Genomic DNA, 24394 nt, shown 5'->3' on the forward strand with positions numbered 1-24394 from the left:
GATATTTGTGACTAATTGTATAGTAAAACATTTAATTATAGTTAGGAATATAATTTTTATAGTAATTATTAATATAAAAATTATATTTTTGATTATAATTAAATATGCTATAAAGTTGTAATACTAACTATAATTTTATAGTGATGGTTTTATGGTACAACTTAATATATTAAAATCTTTATTTTGATTATGACAACAATATTATAAGTTGTATAAACCAATATTATGATTATGAGAAATTCAATACAGTTTTAACAAACTGTAATTTATATTGTCGAATAACTATAAAAAATGATTAAGTCCAAAAATAACTATAATTATGGTTCCTATAACTATTTTTTTTCTCGGTGTACAAATAAGCAAAGAAACATTGCACTATCTAAAATGTTGGTAATTTTGTATCCTTGTGGGAATTATAATTTTAATAATTTGGGAAGTGTGAAATTGCAAAAATCGAAAATATCTTCTTTTACGTTTGCCTAGATAGTTCTTTCCATGTTTTCCTTTTTTTTTTGTTGTAAAGAAACACGCAAATCGCACGTTGAGTCGCGAAGTCGCGCGCGTTCGTATTTTGCACGGGCGTCCTCGCCGAAAAAATACGGTAGGTGGTTTTTAAGCAGAGGATTATCGTTCCGACTACTTAGGAAGAATTTTCGGGCGGCTGTGAGGCGATCTCCGAAATCCAAGACGGCTGCGAGCTCGGAGCGAGGAATGACAGAGATCGGGTTGCCACGGACCACCGTGTCGCGGTCGCCGCAAACCTTATCCTACCTGTTTTCGCTAATTGAGCGAGTAAAGATGTAACTGGACCTTACGCCCTTAAAGTATTTGCACCCTTTTGTGCAGATGCGATCCGTTTTTATCTCGGGAAAGCGGGTGACCCAAATCTGTCCATCTCCCCGGTTCACGTGGCTCTCGAACGGATGCATTCGGGAAAGTTTTGAAAGGTCTCGAACTTTCTTCAGATTATATTTAAAGATTGAATTGTTTTCTACACAAGTTCTTAGGGTTAATCTATCAGCGCGAAATATCGACTCAGTATGATATTCCAAATAGCAAAATGCTAGAAGTATATGCCAACAGTATGCCAGCAAATTCAATCATGACCGTAGAACATTTCCGCCATCACGATTTGTCAGCTATAATATAAAAATACAGTAGAATTAAAGCACATTTTCCTGCCATGACCACCTATTCGTTTTTTTTTACTACATAATGATATTAGAATTAATGATATTAGAAAACTAGTAGATTGTGCTCGACTGTTGCAAGATTTCTACTAATGTAATATGCGACATTTACAATAAATGAATAAGCTATCTGGAATATTAATCACGGAAATCCATCAGAATTTTCAATCTATCATCTTTCAACTCGCTTTTACGACATCTCTTACATTCTGACAAATTACATATTATTAAATATATATAATTATATAAAATTTATAAGGTGATCCAATTGCAATACTTAATACAATATTCTCCACCTGCCGCGAGTGTCCGTTGTACCTGACCGCGACATGCGTATTCTCCCTTGCGCACATGTTAAAGGGCGATTTTCCGGTGTTGCGCTTGAGATGGCACAAGAACCGTAGAATGATAAAGTGCCTTGGCAGCACGCAGCAAACATTATTACGAGAAGGGTGCCGTCCTCGTTGTCATCGTCATTTATAATAATATGCGCGTGGCAAAGAGCTCAGGAAAAATTTAATTTTATACGCAGAAAAAAATATTTATAATATTATCAATTTAACAATTATGTTATATAAGTAAGAATATAAAACCTTTAAAGAGTTTGGTAGTCTTAAATTTCGGAAACACTATATTTTTATTTCAATATTATAATAGTCATTTAAAGAGCATATTATTTTAGTAATAGTATTAAAGGATTTTAATTAATTATTTAAAAATTTTGATATTTGTTACCCAATATTTTCTTTAATTAATAAAAATTATTATTAAAAAATAAAAAATATATAATTTTTATAAAACTATATAAAATTCTTTATGTAAGTAACTCATGTCCGTTGAATTCTTGCTCATTACGTAGTAAAAAAAACGAATAGGCGGTCATGGCAGCAAAATGTGCTTTAATTCTACTGTATTTTTATATTATAGCTGACAAATCGTGATAGCGGAAATGTTCTACAGTTATGATTGAATTTCCTGGCATACTATACTACTAAGAACTTGTGTAGAAAACAATTCAAAATTCCAAAATCAGACAACGATTGTAGATTTAAGATTAACTTTTTTCTATGAGCGCGAGGAAGTGGAACTTGAGCAAATCAATCCGACCTAACTTAATTCGTCTTCGAGCATGCTGGCCGCGATTCCTCGCTTCATTCTCGCTACTCAAGTTCCTCTGCTTACATCTTTTTGTGCGCTATGACTTTAATGGCTACGCGGCTCCATGTGCGAGAGGATCGTGCGTGTACAACGGAGGCGCCGGGCCACCTGTTGCGGCCCCCGCTCGCGTACCCCGGCCCGGCCGGCTCCGGGGCCCCGGTACCATCGCAAAGTGGGGAACCAGGCTCGGCCACGATTGGTGGCCCGGCACGTGCTACACGAGGGTGCCTCGCTCCGCGAACGCATAAATATCCCGGCGCTGGTCCATCCGACTTCAGAACTACCCTGTGACTCGACTCGACTGTGTATCGACCGACGCGCGAGAAAGTCATCCGAACCCATCCTGAACTGATCATCGAGTCCCGATACTACCGGTGCTCATTGGCGTCTCGCTCGACAATCCCAGTCGCGATCTCGAGAAGGGAATCGAAGCCCCGGAAGAAGAGGGGGAGGCGACGTCTCCGTTCCCCATCGAGAATTAAGTGCGAAGTTTCAGTGAAAGGATCATTTTTTTCCGAGGAGCGGGAGGAGAAAAGCCGAATCCTTCCTCGCTCCCCTTCGTGGAGTCTTCGTCGCGCGCGCGTGCATCGTTCCCGGCGCAGATCCTGCTATGGAACTGCAGGAGATGTTCCGTTACGGATACATGTTCCCGCCGCGCGAGGACGAGCCGCTCGTGCCTGCCTGCGCGTACCTGGACCTGCCGAGTTACGCGAAGACGACGACGTGCAAGTCCTCGACCGTCTCCGTCGGCCTGCCGCCCGTCAGCACCCTCGCCGTGCCGCAGAGCCTCGTCTACGACAGCAGCAACTGCAGCGACGGCTGGCACACCCCGAGTCCCACCGCCAGTCTGCGCTCCGTCAGCCCGGCCACCACGTTGTCGATCTCCTCGGAGCCGGAGACGGTGAACAGCGCGCCGCCGACGTATCGGCTGCTGGGCACGGCTATCAAGGATAAGAGGAGCGCGGCGAAGAGGGGATCATCGATGATCGGTCTGAGCAACATGGGGAACAAGCGGCTGCGCGTCGACACGATGGACCATCACCTCATGGCCGAGGAGATAATCAACCTGGACGGCGAACGCGAGGACACCGAGGAGACGATCAACAGCCTGGACGCCGAGAAGGCGCGATCCTGTCACGGCAGTATCGTCAGCAATTCCAGCAGCGACAGAACGTTGGACGGCGACAGCGAGGAGGACGCGGACGAGGTCAGCGACGGGGGCGCGGACCATCCGGAGAACGCGCACGTCACCTCCGGCGGCCGCGACCCCCGCAGAAGGGGCAAGTACGTAAACTCGACGATCGTGAGAAAACGCCGGCTGGCGGCGAACGCGCGCGAGAGGAGGCGGATGCAGAATCTGAACAAGGCGTTCGACAGGCTGCGCGCCTACCTACCATCCCTGGGCAACGATAGACAGCTATCGAAATACGAGACGCTGCAGATGGCTCAATCCTACATCACCGCGCTTTACGACCTGCTGCAGTGAGCATGAGGAGGAAGCGGAAGTAGAAAGCCGGGGGGGAGAGAGTGCGCGTTCGTTCGCCGCGACACCGGAAGCCGATCGAACGAGAGTTGGGGATCGAACGCGAGCACGTAATTCGCGAGTTCTTTCCTCGACAATGTTTTAGTCACCGCCGCGATCGAAGCTACGTGAAAACTGCTTGATGAGAAAGATCGAAAAAAACAGTAGAGGTAGATTCTGACAAAGTTTAATACGGAAATTTGAATAATGATTTATTACGGCTAATATTAACGCATCTGAGACACGTGCCTTTAAATTAAAAAATTGTATACGTAACTGACAAGTTGAATGGGTAATTGTTGTCGTCAATTTTTATCTGTCTCTTTGAAATTATGCTCGACAATATTTATCAATACTACACGCGCAAGTTTCAACGTTTTTGGAAATGAACGTAGAACTATTTCATATTCATAACAGCTGCATAATACTGGAAAATGTGATAATAGCCGATAATAGCGATCTCGTACAGGATATTAGCGACACGTTTGTAAATAGACCTGTAAATTTTGTATCATATAGCTCATTAAGTTAGTTTAATCTTAAGCGCTGTATCATATCGCCCGCTGAACTCTGTACACTATAATTTATTTTTAGTACAACGTATAGTTATATACTTCCTGCGAGACTGAAAACAATATGTATTTTTACAAAATAAAACGAACTATTCTACAGTAACTGTATTCTACGATAGTTTTACAAACTCCCGACCTCTAAGTATCTGTCATAGTATTATATGAAACTGAAATTATTTCTCGATGCCTTACGTGCCTTCAAATCATCGTCTGTTATCGTCATTTTTCGGTATGCGCGTTTGTCCCTGTTTACTCGCACCGCTCCAATTTTCGTGCGTGCACGCAGCTCCCTGGAGCAAGAATTCGCCAGTGCGTCGGGGTCGATGGATAGATGAAGTATCCGTCGAAGAAGCAAAAGAGACGGGCAGCACCACCATCGGTGGTCCGGTCGTTACATGAAACCCGCGCGACGCGTCGGTGCCCGGTTTCATCGCAATTTGAGAACCTGCAGACTTCTTCCTTCGCGGCGATGACTCCTTCCTTCCCTTTCCTTCTCCTGGCGCGTCCAGCGTGCGCACTTTACACGTCCTCAGCCTATCCTTCCTTCAGCGGATGGAGCTCTCAAATTTAGTTTATCGAAATTTAATGAATGTTACGCGCCCTGTCTCGCGGCGAAGTACTTACTTGTCGAGGTGAATGACGAGGGATTTCTACAAAACACCTCCTTCTCGCAGATGAAAAATGACTTTACAATGATTTAATACAGCGACAAGATTCTAGTATTTTAAAGAACAATTGCGAGAGGTTATATTTATATTAAGGATTTTAAGAGATTGAAGCAGTTTGCGTTCTTAATTATTTAAAGAAACGGATTGTTTTAATTTCACAAAATTTGACTTCCAAGCAAGGAAACGTGTAAACGCGAACTTCTGGATACCGCAAAAGTTAGATAAATATGAAATGTTTAGAGACAACCGATAAAAGAGGAGATACGGGCGTCTGAATAAACAGCGCTAGAGCATCATAAACCGACCGCAGTATTCCAGTGGTAACAGAGGTGCCTCCGCCTTTTCGCGTTTAACGCTATTTGGGGGGGAATAGAGCAAACTTCCGTGCGCAAACCACCGCGCTTGATCATCCTTTTCAACCAGAACGGCGAGAAAAGTAAATCCCAAGTGTTAACTTGCACAGCAACGTCCCTTTTCCTGGAGGAGCGCGTTTCGCCAATGTTGCTTTATTACGTTGCCGATCATAAAAATATTTTCTCCCCCATACTTCACATATTCGTTGTAACTAAGCTAACAAGCTTAAATGCAATTCCGCTACAGCAGGAATTATTACGTTGAGCGCATATGAAAATTCTGATATTGAATGAGAATTATTTTCAATATTCCAGAAACTTTGAGGATTAAAATTACCAGCACGTCCGATGAACGTGAGACTCGAAGATCTAATTAATCTTTCTAATGGTGTTTTCAAATTTCTCCCCTGCGCTACAGAGCACTTTAATTAAAATTTAATATTCAGGAAAAGCTAACTATGGCTGCGAGCATGCGTTTTACGTGCGTCTCGCGCTGCGTCGCGTGGCATGTGTAACGTTTCTTCGTCTCCGTTGCGGTCCTGGCCGCGATAACATCAATTAAGCTACCGTGAGTGGCCGTCGCGAAGCGCCCGATTTACGATCGCATCTAACCGCGAGGATCTCCACGATGAGAGATAGAGGAGGAGGAATACCGAGGGACCCCGAGGACCGTCGCGCGAGAAGAAGTGAGATGGAGACAGAGACGATGGGGCCACATCCCTCCCCCCCCCCCTCCTTTTGGACGAGAGAACGTAAATATTCCCCGAGGCAATTAATTCTACGGAGTCGACTACCACCTTCGCGCTGTCAGCGGGCTTCGTTTTCTGACAAAGGGTAAGTCCGGCCTGGCGACCAGTGTTTGGCTGCTTTCGCGATCGGGCGGGTAGGGGTTGCGCAAACGAAGGGGAGGCGGATAAAGGGACAAACCGCTACCGCTGTCGTTGTCTGATCTTGGAGATTGCTTTATTTGAGAGACGGTCTAACGCGCGCGCCGCATACGCCGCCGAAATATCTTCTCGGTCCTCGGGATCGGGATCGGGATCGGGCTACCGCATCGAGCGCGAGATCAGAACCGGCGGGGATTAAGCGTCGGGATGGAAGCTGCAATCTCGCGGTTGGATCGGGCGATAGCCACGATCGCCCGTTCGAAATTTGTTCGTGCAGACCGCGCATTCGGCAGCCACCCGCCCGCGTCAGCGATTCCACCGCAGCACCTGTGTGTCTCCTCCTCAGCCCCTTTCTTCTTCGCGGACACAGCCGGGCAGACTGAACCGTAATTTATGGATGAGATGTCTAAGTGACTGGAATTAGGGATTGCGACGAAATATGCGGCGGGAATGCGCGCTTCGTTGCGTTTGATATGTGGAATTGCTCTTCAAGCAGAGTCTCATATCAATTGAAGATTAAAGGAAGACCCTGAACTTTTTTAACTTTTTAAAATACTACACAGAAAAAAATAGTTTTTGACACTATCTACAATCATGTCTCATATAGAAGTAAATCTTATATAAAATCTTCAAAGAATTTGATAATCTTCAACAGACAAAAAGAATTTTGCATACATATTTTGTATACACGTAAAAATATATTTTGCTAAAATTCAGAATTATCAAACTTTTTAAAGAAGGTTTCATATTGTAATTGCTTACATATATGAGATAAAGATTATTAAATCAATACTAATTTTTTCCATGTAAAGATAGTATTTCTGTTTATTACATTAAAAAAAAAAAAAAAACAATTTATTGAACGTTCGTAGAATCTCAAGAATATAATTCCGATACACATCTCACAAATCACATATCAAATATATATTTATTGCGTAATATTTTTGAAGCATTTCCTGACGTCGAAGAATCGAAGCAATCGCTCAATATAAATATTGTCGCGCTGTTAATCGATCTCGTCGAAACGGAGGGGCATCGAGACACGTGGCTAGGATAAGACCGGGCCACGTGGGAGAAGATAAACAACGTATACATTTACTAGCGCACCCGTCGCGGCGGAATTACTCGTAGTACCGACCACGATGGACATAAATCAGCCGCTCCTCGCCGCCGGCCGCGACGTCTCGCTGCCATTCGCCCGCGCGAGGACCAAGTCGCGACCAGCGAATGCCTTCTGTCCCGCTCGCTCAGGCTCGGGTCTGCTGCATATAATACATTCAATGAACCCGCTCGGGACTTGTTCGAGCGGGGAAAACGTTGCCCGCTTTGCAAGGCAGAGACCTCAGGAAATGAATAAATGTACGGAGCGACTCTCTCAATCGCATACGCAGGAGTCAGTCACGAACGTCGTATAAACGTATAAAACGGGCGCAATAGAAAATTAAACTCGACGAATGCAAGAGGGGTAATTCCCTGATCCCTTTTCAATAGGTATCGCATCGGGGACGCTCTAAAATCGTCGCACAGCGTCGGCGTCCGGGTGGTCCGAGGACGGGAAGTCGATCGCGTGTATTGTCTAAGAAGAAAGGGAAGGGGAGCGATGTTCTCCTTTTCGTACGGAGTGATGTATACATATACGAAATCACATCGCGGGATCCCACGAGATGTAATATCTCTTACAGCGTGCCTGCTCGTGCGTGCTCCCGCGAACGCTTCCGGATTATAGGCGCAGGTAGACGGGGCCAGCCCGATCCTGGGGAAGGCGAGGAGCAACACGACCGCCCATTGTGCCCCGCGTCGATGATCCCGCACCGTTCGCGCGCGTCTCAAATCGTAAATCGGCGAAGGATCCCTAGGTACCTGCGATCGTTTTTTCCCCCAACGTGTTTCAAACCGCCGGCGTACTCGGCGACCCACACCCCAGAAGATACAATATCTCGTGATCTTTTTCTAATGTCCTCGATCCTTGATTATCTCTAACTTGTAAGTATCGAAGGATACACGAGATGTGGCCAAAATATTGCTCTCCTACTGTTCTCAAAGTTTTTAGGTAGTGAAATATCCTTCTTTCAATAGGAAAAAAAAACCGCCTTTATCGTTATATTCGTGACTCTCAACAATTATATAATAAATTTTAAATTAGACACTTCAATAAAATCGTTCTTTTTGTGTAATCATTTTCGATATTGTCGAAATTGTCATGTAAATTCTTTTAATAATTATTTTTCAATTGAAAAATTATTCTTTCGATGCTACTTTGATTTAAACATGAGTAGACTCATATCGTTGTTATTATTATTACCATGAATAAACTCGTGGAAGAAAATCAAAGACGCGCGTATGTATAGAAGAAAATTAAAACTCAGCAGAACGTAAACGCGAGTTCGCGTCCCCCGGTGATCCCAGGGGACGTCGATCTCCGTCGGAGATCAACATCCTTCTCATGGCACGTTCGCCGGTACGCTTTGCACAATACCGCGCGAGCCGAAAGCTAGTTGCTGACGCCGAGTGGTCTGTTTGCACGATCGTTTGGAGGCCAAATGAAATCCGCTTAATACGATCGAGTTTGACGGTTCGACGGTTCCGATCCACTCCCGGTTCCACGCGACGGAAAGGGCTTCCGCGACGGAGGGGTCGGCCCGAGGAGCGGAGGAGCGGGCCCAGGAAGGCGCACGCACGTGGGACATGGCGAAGGGGTGAGGGAGAACCGGAGCCATGGCGACTTTGGGGAGGCACGCGCTCGCGACACGCGCTCGCCTCCCCCTCCCTCTCGACCACTCACCACTCGAGATCGCCCCGGGGACATTAATCCCGTTTAATCAAACACCGGACCCGTAACCGTCGTCTCATTGTGTTTGCCATTCGGGAGGAGAAACGGGTGCTACGGTGTTTTTGCGCGAGCGTTGTTTAGAGGAGAGGTACGACTTCTCGCGTGATTTAATATATATAATAATCAGTAATCGCAAATCCTTCTTTCAAAAACTTGAGTTTAATCGCAGAATTAATCGTGTTGAGATTAAATGAATTTTTAACTGATACTGATAACTGATACTGATACAGAAATAGACTATATTATAATAACTTTGCTGCGAAGCTATATCTTGCCCTTTATTTTAAATATTTTGTTATAAATAGTCGTTACGAATATGTAAAATTGTATTTTGTTACTTGTCAACTCCCAAGAGGTTTAATTCACGTTTTATTTACGTTAATCCGAGCTTTTTTAACGTTTTGTTAATAAATAAGTTAACTAAATTCAATTCCAATTGGAGGAAGAATTTATAAATAAAATAAAAGCACGAAACTTAGACATCACGACAATGTGTGCTTTGTATTTTAGTTTTTTTTTTAACTATTAGTCAATTAACGACATATCATAATCATAAAATTAAACGTATTATTCTCTCTATTGTAGCAAACACGATTTAATTAACAAATGCAACTTTTAAGACATTTAATTACATGTTACTTTCTAATTAGCTTGTAGATTACTTGTCATTGTTATAAGGTCAAAGCAAACCTAAGAAAGAGCTTTTAAAAAATTCACAGACATCTGGAATATGGCATAAATAATCTCTCGATTCTTAGAGAAACGGATTCATTCGTGAATCGTTTTTGAAGATCCATCCGAATAATCGTCGTCATCGGTATCATCCTCCGGACCATTCCCAGTCTCCTCTTCATCGTTACCTCGTCGATTTCCGCGATCGTTTCGCATATCGATCAACAGACTCTGCCTGCACAACGTCGTGATCGTGCTCATGCTGCCGCCGCCGCCGCCGCCGCCGCCGCCGTCGACGTTCCGGGCGCGGATCAACCGCGAAAGCTTCAGTTTGCCGACGATCTTCGCCAGCGGGCTCGAGGTGGAGTCGCGGCGCTTCGCAATCGCCCTCGGCAGAGACTCGCACCCGCGATCGACCGTGCCCAGCCGATCGAACGCGTCGGGATCCACGTTGATCATGCCGGCGCTCGCCGACTTCACCAGGGAATCCGCTCGAACGTCGGCAACGTCGACCGCCTGATCTCCTTCCCGGCGAGCCTGATCGTCGATCTTGATCTCCTCGCCTGGGACAAGGGACGCGACTTCGTTTTCCACGGTTCTCAACGTCGTCGCTTTCGTACAATTTCTCGCGCCTTCCGAATTCGAAGTGGCCGCTACGACCTCGTGCGAACCCGATTTGTCTATCCGAGTTGTTGACGTTCGTCTCCAGGGATCTTCGAAATTGACGTCCGTCAGTTCCATCGTCGAGCGGCAGAAGGGACCGCCCCGCCGCGACAGGAAGCTCTCCTTGGCGCGCCGTATCCTGGAGGAGCGCGACTCCAAACTGGTGATCGCCGCGGAGGATTCTGTCGCTCGACCTTCCCTCTTCGCCGCGGCGTCCGAGAGTATCCTGAGCTTGTGCATCAGGTCGGACGGTACCGCGTCGTATCGCGCGTGATTCTCGTCTTGCCGCCTTGCCTCGTCCTCCTGCTTCCGGTTTCCGAACTTCATCTCCTCTCGCCGGACTTCCTCTCGTCTCTGACTGCGGTTTCGCCCCGGGTCACGCCTCCCTTCAAATTGCACCTGACTACTCTTGACTTGGTCGTGTTCGTCATCATCATCATCATCATCTCGCGTTTGATTGCGTTTAAGCTCGTCTCGTACTCGACGTGCGCTTTCATTCCGCTCGAGCATCGTTGGCTTTGATTTCTCTAGTTGCTCAGAGATTGGCGGTGATTCTTTATTACTTGGCTGTCTGTTTAGTCTCTTACTTTCCACGCTGCTCTCTTCGCGTGGTGAGATTTTCTCCTGCGTTGCTGTCGCATCTTCCGCCTTGCTCCCTGAGCCTCTTCTGGATTCGCTTTCGGAGGGTGTCTCGCCGTTCTTCGACGCGGAGCGCAGGGGCCACGGCAGCGACAACGATACCCGCAACAGAGCGTCCTGCCGGCACGATTTCGGCGACGCCGATCTCGACTTGCTCTTGGATTTCGACGAACGTGGAGGTCGACCGTTGATGGAGCTGTCGCTCTGCTTTCTCGAGGACGGTCGGTCTTCCGAGCGACGGAACGGGCCGAAGATCATGCGCTTCGTCTTCACGAACACGTTTCTAGTTGAAGGACCGTCCTTCTTAGCGCACTCGACCTGATGGTCGCGAATTATTCGTTTAGACGTGTGGTTGTTGACGGCCGCGGTCTCATCAGGGAGATTAACACTTGCGAAACGATTCCGAGTTCTCGCCGCAGGTTTCGTGCCGCTTTCCGCGCACGCCGTGGGAACGATTACCTTGTTCAGGGTCTCCTCGTTGATAAGAATTCTCTCCAAGCGGCGCGCTTCATTGCTACCGGAGACTGTCACAGGGGTTGTCTGCACCGTCGAATTGCTGAGGAGACCTCTCGGAGTTTCCGGTAATCTCGACAACGAGGAAACCTGCCTCGCGCAGTTTATGCTTCTGCCGTCGTAGGACGTGCCGCGAATTTCCTGGCAATCGACTGGCTCGTACAGGCGATTGTCCGCCGTGTCGCAGCACGTGTCGGTTTTGAACGTGAGAATTTCGTAGTGCCGATCCGCGTCGGTCTGCAACTCGGGCGAACCGCAACTCTCGTAATGCGCCGAAGCCTCGCTTTCGCTGTCAAAGCCGCGGCACTCCGACACATCTTTATCATCTGCGTCAGAGGAATAATAAGATTCTTGTTAAAAATAAATACAAGGGGATTCCTAAAGCAAATTATCGAGATCTTTTAATTAGAAAATATCTTTGAATTGGCTTTTTAAAGTTTCAATTTTTTTTACACAATCAAAGTACGCATGAAAAGAAAATGAAATGAAAAGAACGAAAGAGCGATTTCATGTTAATAATAAAATATATATTTTTTGTAATTAAAAAAAATTGTTAATGCGTTAAAAATTTCTTTTTGTTCGTTACTTGTGCGTCACTTGATTGTGAAAGATTTGTAATTCTGTAAAGTCTATTCAAAGATATTTTTTAATAAAACAAATATCGATGATTTGCTTTAGGATCCCCTTAAAGGAAAATAAAAATAAAAATAAAGATTATAAAATTGAAGAGAAATATAGGTCTTACCTGAATTTAAATTTGACAATTTCGATAAGGTTTCCTCGGAATCGCAGCGTTCCCGCAATGGTACCGTACTTGTTAATTGATAAGCGCAAAAATCCGCGTTGAGAATTATCTCCCTCCGTTCTTTGGCCCTCTCGTCGTCTTCGTCGTCTTGGAGACCCCTTGCCTCGCTCGTGCGCTCGTTGTTCGATGATTCATCCGCGAGATCCTGGAGCTTCTCCTCACGCGTCTCGTCCAACCCCTTGCACGTGTGCGGTGGGTCCTGGTTGTACCGACAGGACTCTAATTTCAATTGCTCTATGATAAAACTTACTTTTCTCCAAAAAGTTTGAGCCTCAAGCCGCAGTGACTCGAGTGTCTTGCGAATCTTGACTAGCGATAGCGAGAAGTAGCTTTATCTCTTTTAAATTTGTTACTTTATATACACCTTCATGCTTCGCGCGAGATATAATTAAAGTTAGGTAAACGGCAGCGTGCGAAAGTTAAATACGTTAAAGTAAGATTAAAGATTGAAAAATTGAATTGTAACTTTAAATGTACCAGAAGTTCTTCCGCATTCGAAGCCGTTGATGAGGTTCCGAGACTCTTCGCAAAGTTCGTAGACCCGACGTTATCACTTTCTAAAATAGATTATCGAAAAATAGGGAAAGTAATATATCTTTAAGTTGGGAAACATTGCGAAATATGGGAAAAGAAATAATTAATTGTTAAAGACTCAAAAAAAAAGATTAACATCCTGGATATTTTACCGAGAGAATCTTGTTTCCTTGCATCGTTACTTTCGCAGACAGGTGTAGAAGGCAATTCGAGTCCCAGCGAATCTCTGAAAATGCATCATCGATTCTTCACACGATTCTCAAAGAATAAAGAGACGTTTTGAGAAAAAAAAAAACATTCGCGGGTTTACCTGTTCGTTTCGTCGCCCGACTCGTCCCAGATGTCACGATTCCATCCGACCGAGCGATCGGACTTCACAGAATCGTTGGAATCCGGGATCGAGCGTCGCTTTCTCTCGGCCCATCCCGCGGAGCCGTCGTCCTCCCTGCGCCAGGTCGACTCCCAGCTCGGCTTATCCTCCTCGTCCAAAGACGTCGCTCTTTCGCACCAGTCCTCGGATACCGGAAAATATTCCGGACTCGGGCTGTTCTCGTTCGAGAAGGCTTCCCTTGGGCCGTGCTTCCCGCCGTTCCATCGTTCGCAGACTTCGTCCTCCTCGGCTTTAACCAAAAACACCGGCGAGGGCTCGTGGCTCGAGGTGACTGTGCCCAGAGGCACGGCGATGCTGGTGGTCTCGCTGGCCGCGACGGAGTACACCGGCGTCTGATGGGGTTGCACCCCCGTCAAGGGGCTGGCGGTCTCCTCGATAACGTCCTCGATGTCGACGATCATCGCCTCGGGCTCGGAGTCTTCCACCGCCGTGTCCTCGGGATCTTTGATCCTCTGTGCATTATCTGCAACAAATAAATGGACAAAATTATTAATAATTAATCGGAAATGGATTTGAACAAACTAAAACACGAATAAACGGAAGTGAAATACGTTATAAAATTATTGTAAACAACAAACAATACAAAATCACGATTTCGCATTAGATTGCGATTGGTTAGAGAATGTTACAACACTGAAGACGATTCGGAGTGTTTACTAGTAAAATGCTATACTTACTGGATACCGGTAAGACGTCCATCCGAGTGTCGTCCTCAAGCTTGTCTGCGGAGGTGAGAGATTGGAGACTCGCGGAGCGACGTAGGGTGAACGATTCGTCACGAAGGCTACCTTCGAAGACGCTGCCGTCGGACTTGGATCGCTTTAGGGTCCAGTGGAATGCGTGACTCTTGCCTGCAATTATAATAACAGTACTCCAGCAGCCATCGAAATATCGAATTCTTTTCTTTTTCCGTTAAGTTACTTAATCTTACTCGTCGTACTTGTCTCTGCCAGTGTAGCTCCGTTCGAGTCTTGCTTGAATGGCGTATAGCCCGGGGCCAAGAGGCGGAACGTGGAGGACCTCGGCGATATCCCGCGGTATTTCTCCCAGTCGTACAGCTTCCTCGTAAATTCTCGAGATATACCCTCGAAACGGTAGGAGCCGACGGACGTGCGAATCAACACTTCGTTGCCGCAGTTTACGCCTCGAGATGCAGCCATGAATCTTGAAATCAAGCGAAAGGCTCAGTTCGTACGAAGCACACGCAACGTCTGCTATTTTATTTAACAAAACAATATTGAAAATATCGAGTATTGAAAAAGCGATCTATTATTCACATCGGTGTGTGATCGCTAAATCTAAAAATTATGCCTTTCACTTTCATTGCAACTTCCGATAAGCTTCCGTTTACCTCGAATCGCCATCGAAGCAATCGTTCAGCTGCCTCGCGTCACTCTCTCGCAGTTCCTTCCTGGTCCTCTGGCCGAACAGCAGAAGGAGCTTTTCCAGAGCGAGAAACTCCGTTTCGTCGATCTCAGACACGGCGACGCGATTAGTCGTCGGCGATTTCGGTCTCTCGCCGCCTCGACACGCGGCCTCGCTCATCCTCCTCCACGCCTCCATCCTCTTGATGAAATCCTCGCAGAGATGCTGCTTCCCGTCGCTGCCGAAGCTGCCCGCGCTGCCGATGCTCGCGCAGCTGCCGCGCGAGCCGATCGAGCTCTGATTTTTCTATCGTGCGCGAAAAATGTCGAAAATATATTTCACAGCGTTGCGAATTCGAAAGGGATTAAGATATGCGTCTCTTGTGACAGAAACGGTCTCCTAATCGACCAAAGTTGTCGATTAGTAGTTTCCGAACGTTGATTGTTAATTAGAGGACTTGTAATAAAAAAAGGAATTATAACAATTAGTCCCGAATTTTGCAAGATTCACACGGCCTTAATTCAACCTTTCTAAAGTGAAATAAAAATACACTGATTTCAGTGCTCTGTATTTATAATTTATCAATCAATAAAATAAATCTGCTGTCTTCCAGTAATAACATATTAATTCTGATAGTCGAAATTACCAAACGACAGTAAATGCACACTAATAATTACAATTATAGCATTGCAAATCAATGAGAAACTAATTTAGAGAGAGAGAGACAGGGGGGGGGAAGAGTAGCCCTCTTCTTCCTCGAGACACTTATTACTCTTTACGCGATTGCTCGCGAGATCAACGTACGCCGTAACACCTGGACTCGGGCTTCGAGGAGGTGCGCCAGAGCTGCCAGTCGGTCAACCGTCGGCGGCTGACCCGCTGCTGCTCGATGGCCACGCTGGACCGGCGACCCTTCTTCGCACGTTTCCAGTCCTGCAGCTTCTTCCGGAACTCGGGCGCGAGCCGCTCCTCGTTCAACGGCAGCCCGTTCCGTACGGCGTTCTGCGGGCCCTTCAGTCGCTCCCACTCGATCAGCTTCCGCTGAAACTCGGCGCCGAACTTCTCCCGCAGCGCCTGGTAATCCCTGCGTGCCTCCCGACGATAGCTGCCGTTGTTGTTGTCGTTGTTGTTATTACTGTTGGTACCTGCAACGGTTTTACCGAGATCCTCGACGCTTTCGCTACAGCTGCGAGCTCGGCGCGTATCTGCGTTTACAACGAAGACACTTTATGCGGCGATGAGAAGCGCGTAACAAGCATGCGGAAGAGTTAAAGAGATATCTTCGCGATTCTTTCGGATTTGTCGTGCTTCCCAGGCGAAGCTTAAAGCTAGAAAGCTAGAAAGAGCTTACATACGGGAGCTTAATGACAGCTGCTGATGCATTAAACGATAAGCGTAAGCTATTCACAAAAATGTTTACATTCTCGATAATCTTTTATTATAGTCGTAATGTTTGGTAATAGGTAATTTGCATTGAATGCACTTTAACACTTCTTTCTTTAAAATCAGACCGGCGTCTTTTGTTTGTCACGTATGCACATTTTTATTTTGTTTTGACAAGAGCAACATGTTACACATGTGCGAGTGGCATGTTGCCAAAAAATTTTCAAGTAGCCTGTCAAATTCTGAATAATGTTACGAGAAATTCATTGCCCATTCTTCACTTCAGTAAAAAAGTGTCACGAAATGGTAAATTTATTGAGTGGCCAGAAAATAAAACTCTCGAACAGTACCGAAAGAAGCTCGAACAATGCCCGAAGCCATCGTTTCTACAACTCTGGTTGAAAAAGTTGTTTCCCAAACCTAAGACTAAGGTAAATCGCAAGTTCATTTTACTCTATTTTTAAACAAACGCTTTCCAAATAAAAACAGGTTAAATGCGAATAAAGTAATTTTGTTTCATTAAAAAGAATTTAATCAACCCTTAAATTATCAATATCAAAAATTGAGACACCGCAACACAAGTATTTAATTATTTAATAACGACTGTTTTGTAAAATCTGTTTATAAAAATGTTCTCAGAATATTTAACGTATATAGCAATATTATTATTTATGAAAGTAAAAATTTGTAAAGCGCAATAAATTTTAGTGCAAAGCAGCTATAGTCGGTGACGATTATTTGAAGGCGCGACAATCCCTAAAGCTACATATTAAAGATCTGATAAACTTCGTGGACAATGAGTCCCAATTGATTGCAAACGACATAAAGAGTCGTTTGGATAACGTCAGGGTCGCTCGTACGACTCAATTGGAGAGCCTCCTCGAGATGACGACGAGAAAGCTCGACGAAATAGCCAAGTTGGACGTTTCTTACGGTAACTGGATGCGAAAGGAGACGTTGCTGCTGGACAGCGAGATAAGACGATCCTTCGACGCTCTGGAGCGGGCGATCGGTCTGAACGAGAAGCGCATAGCGTCTATGCTGGAGAAATTGCGTGGCGACGTGTCGACCCGCGTCGAGAGCGCGGAGAAAAATCTCGTCGCGTGTCGCAAGCACAATCTTCCTTACGATTTCGCGAAATGCACGAAGGTACAGACGGAGGAGGCCGCGAGGATGCTCGATCGGATGAACGAGGAGGCGCGTCTTAAACTCAAGGAGATCGTCAAGTTTCGCGAGACGGTTCTGAGAGCGCACGAAACGACGGTGCAGGAAGCGATACAGGTCAACTGTCAAAAAGCGGCCGATTTCTTAAGGTATCTGCAGAAGTGTATCGTCCAGCTGAGGAAGTCGAGCAAGTCGTGAAGAAAGCGAGGAATTGAGAGATAGGCGGGCAACATAAGCGAGCTGTTAACTCTCTAGAAGTATGATTCTTAAATTGATAAATAAAACAAAAGCAAATAAACTTTTATTTAATCATTTCGCTCAATCGATTATTCAGACGGTATCTTCAATAATTGTTGAATAATTCGTAAAAGTCGACGCCGGCTGTTTCAAACTTGAGAAATAAATGCGTAACAGGATCGTTTATCTTCGCGCGCCTTTGTGATTGGATACGGGCGCACATAATGTTTCCTCGGGACTGAAGATTTATGGAAGATTTGTGGTGGAAAAGTGTAAAGGGCGTCGCGGGAATAAAATCTACTGGGCGCGAAACTACGGGATTTTAAAATCCGAAAAATTTCCTCAGTCTTTTAAAAGGTCTATAATTAAACTGAATATGCGAATCGGCTTTTCTGCATCATCTTTAGCGATTGGTATAATGTTAACTTTGGGTTTACGAAATGTGTATACGTATGAGCTATTTAACGCGATGCGTATTCTGGAAAGCTTCACATTAAATCGTTTCTCACCATCGTTCGCGAACGATTGCGCCGCGGCCGCTCTAATCGGGCTCGGTGGAACGCTGAAGGTGGAGTTTGTCAGAAAGGCGCGCCTGACCTTGTTCCATTTCGAATCTTGCTGCTGTTGTATCTTTGGCGTTGGCGTTACCGCTTCCTCGATCGTCGAATACTGGAAGCAAACATCGCACATATTCTACGTGTCACGGCCGTCGGCGTCCGTGACGATCTACCCGTTTTGGCAAGAGGAAGCGTTTTTTCGTCGCGGAATCCAAGGGAGGGGAAACGTTATTTACAGCGTTAATTTTTCTCATTGACAAATACGGGCGCGTTTCGCCCAAATGCCGCGGCGACACGACGTCCCCCCCCCCCTTCCCCAAACGCGTGCCGTTGAGGGCAGAAGGAAAGAAAGAAATTCCGTTTTAGCATCGGCGAACGCCGCGGAGTCTCAGCTTCTCCTCGACGCGACGATCGGGGTCTATATTTATAAGGGTGACGACGGCAAATATGAAAATACGGGACAGCGAGTGCAGGCATTTGTCTAAAATCACTCCAATAACCTGTCGTTTGAATTCCTTCAGGCTCAAAACGTCCGGCCGCACTCTGGGACGTTGCGGCGAGCTTCCGCCGGAATCCTGCGCGCTCGACGGAAGAGGAGACATCGATTCCGGGGATGACAGACTTCTCATTTCCTCCTCGTTCGACGGTATCGTGATCGTCAGAGTCGGCATCGGTCTCTTCGCCGGCGACGCTTCCGGCTCTTTCCCGCTTCCGCCTGCAGCGTGCATTGTCGCGTCCGCGTCCGATATAATGCGAATCAGTGGTTTAACGCGGTTTGCCTGCTTAAGAGAACGCAAAAATTTCACGCAAAAAATTAAAATACTATCGCCCCTTTCCTTTGAATAAAAACAGAGTACAAAGAAAAAGATATTTAAATATTTATTTTTGTGGCATTAATTTATCTCGCTAAAGTACATCTTTGTTTTAATACGGTGAAATAAAACTGTGTTCCTCTAACCGGCAAATAAATATATGAATTTTTTGTATAATTAATAACCATCAAAGAAAATGTCAAAGTAACATTTTCTTGCTAATATTTCAACTTTAATTCTGCACATTTATGAGTATAATAATAATCATTAACAGACAATGCCCGTTTATTAGATATTAATCTATGTCTAAAGTATATGCCAAAAAAAATCTTAAATGAAAAGCAATCAAAACATTTTATGCTTTTAAAAAAATAAAAAATATTCCAGCACATCAATTGTGAGACTTGCGTTTAATTGCAAAGTCGTAAAATCTTCGATTTAATAATCGAGATAATTATTAATATCGAGAAATCTCAGTTACAGATGTACGAGTGCGATTTAGGGACTGTCTCGACGTGAACATTTGTTTCAGAATGGAACTGTCTGTCTGTTAACGGATACGCTCGTGATGCGCGATCAAAGAAATTCTACGGGCGCGGTCGTGCACGTTGCCGTGGATATTTTTAAGTCGGCACTTGTATGTACGCCGCCACTCGTGTCGCGGAAAAGGAATTTCGCGAGACGTTCTTATCGAACTAGCTACTCTCGCCGTCGTGACAGCGAAACGCTGGCAATTGCGTACATACATTAAAAAAAAAAAGAGTTTAATAATAATAATAATAATTAACTCTAGATAACAATTACTTTGATGAAGCTTTGATGAAGCAGTTTCCATTTAATTAATTAATATTACCAAATATTTAATAACATATAATAATCGTTTGATAATTGTTTCGGGAATCGATTGGTTATTATTATTATATTTACTAATTATTTGGTTATATTAATCAAACATTTAATTGAAATTGTTTCGATGTTTAAAATAATTATTATTACCAAAATCTTTGTAAATAAAATTTATACATTTGCAGTCTGTTAAAATTAAATAAAGGGATTTTCCCTATTTTAATATTACCTCACTAGAAAATTCTATGGAATCAGCACTCTCCGTGACGGAAGTGTCGCGATCGAGCAATCGACCATACCGATCTGAATCGTCCTTTTTTTTATCATCCTTCATGAAAGGTGATTGTCGGTCCGGATAGTTCATGATATTTTTGCGCGAATCTAAAAAGATGTATTATTAGCAGGATAATCTTTCTCTACTCTGTACACTCGAAATTATTGATTATTGTAGATCTACAGAGAGATAATTCTGCTATTATACCTTGTAATATTTTGACGAAAGGAGACACAAGTATACCGCATCGTAGTTGGATCAAATTTTTAATACATTATTTATCAAACTTATTTTATTAAATTTAAGATTAAGTTCATTCTCTCAAAATATCTATATAATTCTTAATTAAGCAAAAATCTGCTTACAGCTAATCAGAAGCTTTTATAATTATCAATTTACAATTCTGGTCCATGAATATCCTTAATCTTAAAACGAGACTCCGACATTAGTTTCGAAATTTTTATCCTACAGGAAATTGCCTTTGAATTAATGAATGTATAATGTAGCGTCCACTTCAGGGCGCTTTATGAAAACACACTGGGCAAAAAAAAGTTGTAATATGACTAAATTTTTAAAACTTGATTTTTCTTTAATTCAAATATTTATGTATATTTTAGTCAACTATATATATAAATATTTAAAATAAAGTCCAAGTATTTGACGTATTTCCATAATGTTAAATACATAAATACTTGATCGAAGATATTTAATCAAATTGAAAAATTTAGTCAACTTAACATGTTTTCTCAGTGCGGTGAATGTTAGCACGTTCTCACCGTCAAACACCTCGTCGTTGGACGACGACGCGGACGACACTCTACCGATCGGCGTGGACGGGCTGGAGACTTCGCTGGTGCAGGGCGACAGCGCCGATCCGGTGCTCCAGCTTCCGGCGGTGGTCGCGTCCGGGATACGCAGGTACCTCGTCGTCGTCGGCGGCGACGACGACGTGATCGCCGGCGTGTCCGATTCCGCGATGTCCGCGAGATCGTTGGTGCACGCGCGCTCCCACCTGAAGGCCGCCTTCACCCTGGTCCACTTGCTCACCTTCGGGCCACCGTTGCGGCTCGCGTTCCTGACGTCGCGCTTGTCCGCCTCGCCCGTTCGCTCGACGAGACGCGAGCCGAGATTCTGCTCGGCCGGCACGAGCGATCGGCTTCGCTGTCTCGACGACGACGACGACGACGCCGACGATCGCATGACGCTCGAACGCTCGCTCCTCCTCGGCGTCGAGGACGCGACGTCCCGGCAGTTGGAGAGCATCGCGTCCAGCAACGACTCCGCGAAGCCGGTGTCCTCGTCGAGGAAGTCATGATGCAGCTCCTCGCCGTTCGCCAGAGCGATCTCCAGCCGCCGGTCGGCGTTCCGCTGCACCTTCACGCGCTCCAGGTTCCGCACGCGCCGGAAGTGCTCGGAGCTGCGCGTACGCAGCTCCAGGATCTGCTCCGTCAGCGCGCACAGCCGGTCCAGGTGCTCGAACGCCTCCTCGGTGAAGTGCGGGGTCGCGTCGCCCCCCGTCGCCGAGGTCATAGAGTTCGGGGTGGTGTCGTAGTCGAACGAGTGGCCCTCGAACGGCGACGCGCCGAGCTCGCCGAGGTAGGCCGCGAGATCCTCCTCCTCGTCTTCCGGTCCTCCGGCGCGGGCCGACGTCACCGCCGAGCGATGATCCCGCGCGACCGGCGGGCAACACTGAGGATCCGGGGGCGGGGTCGGAAGCCGACCCTCCTCGAGCTTGTCCTTGACCCTGGGGCCTCCTCTTTGATCTCGCGACCGGCTCGCCGACCTGTCACCGGTCTTCCTCTCGGCCTCGTACGCACCGGATTCCTCGGCCGGCCGGGCATTATCCTTCGCCATCGGACACGATCTGCTGAGCGGGGATGACGCGCGAGATCTAGACACTCCGCGGAACTCCGTGACGGGCGATATTTAACGAACGACAATCATGGCAGTTTAACGACGCTGTCATCTTTTATGCGGTTTTACCGAAACGACGGCGCCGTAACTTGTCGTCGTTACGTGCGGTTATGCTGTCCATAAAATTCCAGCGACTTTGATGTCTGTCGAATATCTTCTCCGATTCAAACGCTTTTATTGTTCTAATTTATTATATAATTTCATTTTATATTCTGCTTTAGCCGAAAAGGGAAGATCAAAGTTTCGATTTTATTAAGGTGATTTTCTTTATTTCATCACCATTACGCGCGTATCGAGCTTCTTCGATTTTAAAAGATTCTTTTATGCCACTGGTATTTGGAAGAGGTCCGAATACCTTTGTCCAAATGTTTGTACCATAATAAATGTTCCTTGTCGGATTTGTTTCTGTATGCTCCGGTAAACGGAAATGCGATCTATAAATTGATGGTACAAGCGAAGTGTTGATTCCTCCCGTAAACATCCGATCGTATAAATATTATGGGAAGCGAGAACGCGCGCCTGCGGTAATGGGCGCGAATGTGCACTCTAAAGTCGTTTCTCCGCACTTTTCTTCTTGCACCGTAAGAACCGGAAAAGCACAAAAAGTACAAAAGAACAAATGTCAATTTCTCTATTTATTTATCTGGCGCTGAGACCCTCGATCGCCATCTACAATCTTCATATATGATTACTTCATCAAGTTTCTTCTTTATTCTAGTTTCCTTTCTGTCTCGAACGAACGTGGTTCGATGTATTTAAAAGAACGATTCACCAGCTCTCATCGTAGCGTGAAACACTTGCTGCGATATGTCGAGTGTCGCCTATTTAAGTATCTCTTTGTTTTCCGCGGAGCACGACTCCTTTGTTACGAACCGCCTGAACGTCTTCCACGCCAGTTCATCCGGATAGGAAGAGGAAAACGATGTTGCATCCTGAATATTCCTACTTTTTTATTTTTACTCTTAAATTATATTTTCCAAGTTCTTCCTTACAAAATTGCCAAGTCTTTTTGTTTCCGACACAAACTGGAATTACGCTACTTCTTCACCATTCACCAGTACACCAATGGTTTGGTAACCAGGGTATTGAAAGACTCTCGACGGAGCGTTTCGATTAATCGGTGCTTCGCGATTACGTCCAAACGCGAGAACGACGCGCCTTCCTTCCCTCTTATTATTTTAGTATTTGGATCACCGACGCGGGAGAGGAAACCACAGATTCGCGTTCCCGGCGCACTCTCGATCGCCTTTTCGCCCTCGCCTCTGCGAGGCGACGGGAATCCGTTCGCGCGACCTCGCGAGGTCGCCTCTTCGCCGCGCGAGAGAGCGCGAGAAGCTCGTCGGGCGCCGCGCGCTTCGAGACTTCGGCGATAGCGCGCCGAATTATTTTCGGTGACGAGCATTCGCCGTACGTATTTACGGCGGATGCCCGTGTGCGTGTATTGAGTACACGCACGAGTTGCAAAGGCGTCGCGACGCCGCCGCCGCGTCGAGAGACGGGAGTAGGCGGGCATGCGCGACCGCTCGCGTGCGAGAGCGCTCTTCCTGTTCCCGTCGAAAATAGACGGGAAGACGGTGGAAAGGCGCGAGAGACCGTGCGGTCCTTATTTATAAGCGCCGCGGAATGACGCTACCGATCATAAAGCTCGCCCCGTGCTACTTTCGCCGCGCGATAGAACCCTACGGCGAGAGAACCTCGCGATCGCTAAGAATTGTGGGTCCATTAGGAGAATGTAGAATAAGATCTCCTTCTCGCGAGAGCGGCGGCTCGAGAGCCGCTCGGCGGGATGTCAAACTGTTGCTTCGAGTTTTGAAAGGGGGGGAATAACTGCGATTTAACGAGTTCTTCAACGCCGTTCTAGTGAAAAAGAATCTTATTGATAATTTGTACAAGAATTTAGATTAAAAAATCTATGAAAAATTGTTTAAAATGTTATGAAATTATACCACAACTTGGAAAAATTTTGAAATATAGAAATGATAAGAAATGATATAAAGATTTCAAATGCCAAATTTCGTGTAAAAACCGATGACTTGTAGCGTAATTTCTAGGAACTCGATCATCATTCCGTATATGAATTTTATAAGAAGCCTGATCAAAGAATTAAAGGATAGCGATTGTATTCAAAATTTTATTTAAAAATTTCCAGAAAATTCTAGGATTTTCTAGAAATTTTATATAACTAAGATTATTTTTTTGTATTAATGTTTCTAATCATATAATTATCAAGAAATGACAATAATATAAACTAAACGTGCTATCCAATAAAAAAAAAAAAACGAAATTCAAAAGGTAAAATACAATATTAATTTACAACGATGTATTGTCTTCTATTGTCAATAATATTTTTATAAAAATTTTACGAGTCGTACAAAAAATATATAGATGTGTATACCATAATTATTGCTAATCGATTTTGCATTATCAAGAAAACAATATTGTCAG

General features: G+C 45.2%; 3 protein-coding genes across 5 annotated transcripts; 2 read left to right on the top strand and 1 right to left on the bottom strand.

Moving 5' to 3' along the window:
- The first annotated feature begins 1934 nt into the window (after positions 1 to 1934).
- Positions 1935 to 8436, top strand: LOC105831331. Its single transcript, XM_036289333.1, has one exon. It carries the CDS (start codon positions 2959 to 2961, stop codon positions 3832 to 3834), a length of 876 nt encoding a protein of 291 aa, XP_036145226.1. The 5' UTR covers positions 1935 to 2958; the 3' UTR covers positions 3835 to 8436.
- An 884-nt stretch (positions 8437 to 9320) lies between these two features.
- On the bottom strand, positions 9321 to 24194 carry LOC105831337. Of its 3 annotated transcripts, none has more exons than XM_036289311.1 (13): positions 20812 to 24194; positions 19991 to 20142; positions 18604 to 18882; positions 18056 to 18215; positions 15567 to 15907; positions 14749 to 15068; positions 14329 to 14561; positions 14075 to 14248; positions 13317 to 13860; positions 13159 to 13232; positions 12950 to 13029; positions 12413 to 12671; positions 9321 to 11993 (listed from the first exon to the last, which is right to left on the bottom strand). In XM_036289311.1, exons 1-13 carry the CDS (start codon positions 21887 to 21889, stop codon positions 9949 to 9951), a joined length of 5739 nt encoding a protein of 1912 aa, XP_036145204.1. In that variant the 5' UTR covers positions 21890 to 24194; the 3' UTR covers positions 9321 to 9948. The 3 variants fall into 3 exon arrangements, with proteins under 3 accessions (XP_036145204.1, XP_036145203.1, XP_012526849.2); XM_036289310.1 differs by having other exon boundaries at positions 14338 to 14561; positions 15567 to 15967; XM_012671395.3 differs by having other exon boundaries at positions 15567 to 15967.
- LOC114255708 lies at positions 15978 to 17857 on the top strand. Its single transcript, XM_028195071.2, has one exon. It carries the CDS (start codon positions 17031 to 17033, stop codon positions 17505 to 17507), a length of 477 nt encoding a protein of 158 aa, XP_028050872.1. The 5' UTR covers positions 15978 to 17030; the 3' UTR covers positions 17508 to 17857.
- Positions 24195 to 24394: the final 200 nt, after the last annotated feature.

This window comes from Monomorium pharaonis, chromosome 7, assembly GCF_013373865.1.
Source record: "Monomorium pharaonis isolate MP-MQ-018 chromosome 7, ASM1337386v2, whole genome shotgun sequence".
Lineage (NCBI taxonomy): Eukaryota > Metazoa > Arthropoda > Insecta > Hymenoptera > Formicidae > Monomorium > Monomorium pharaonis.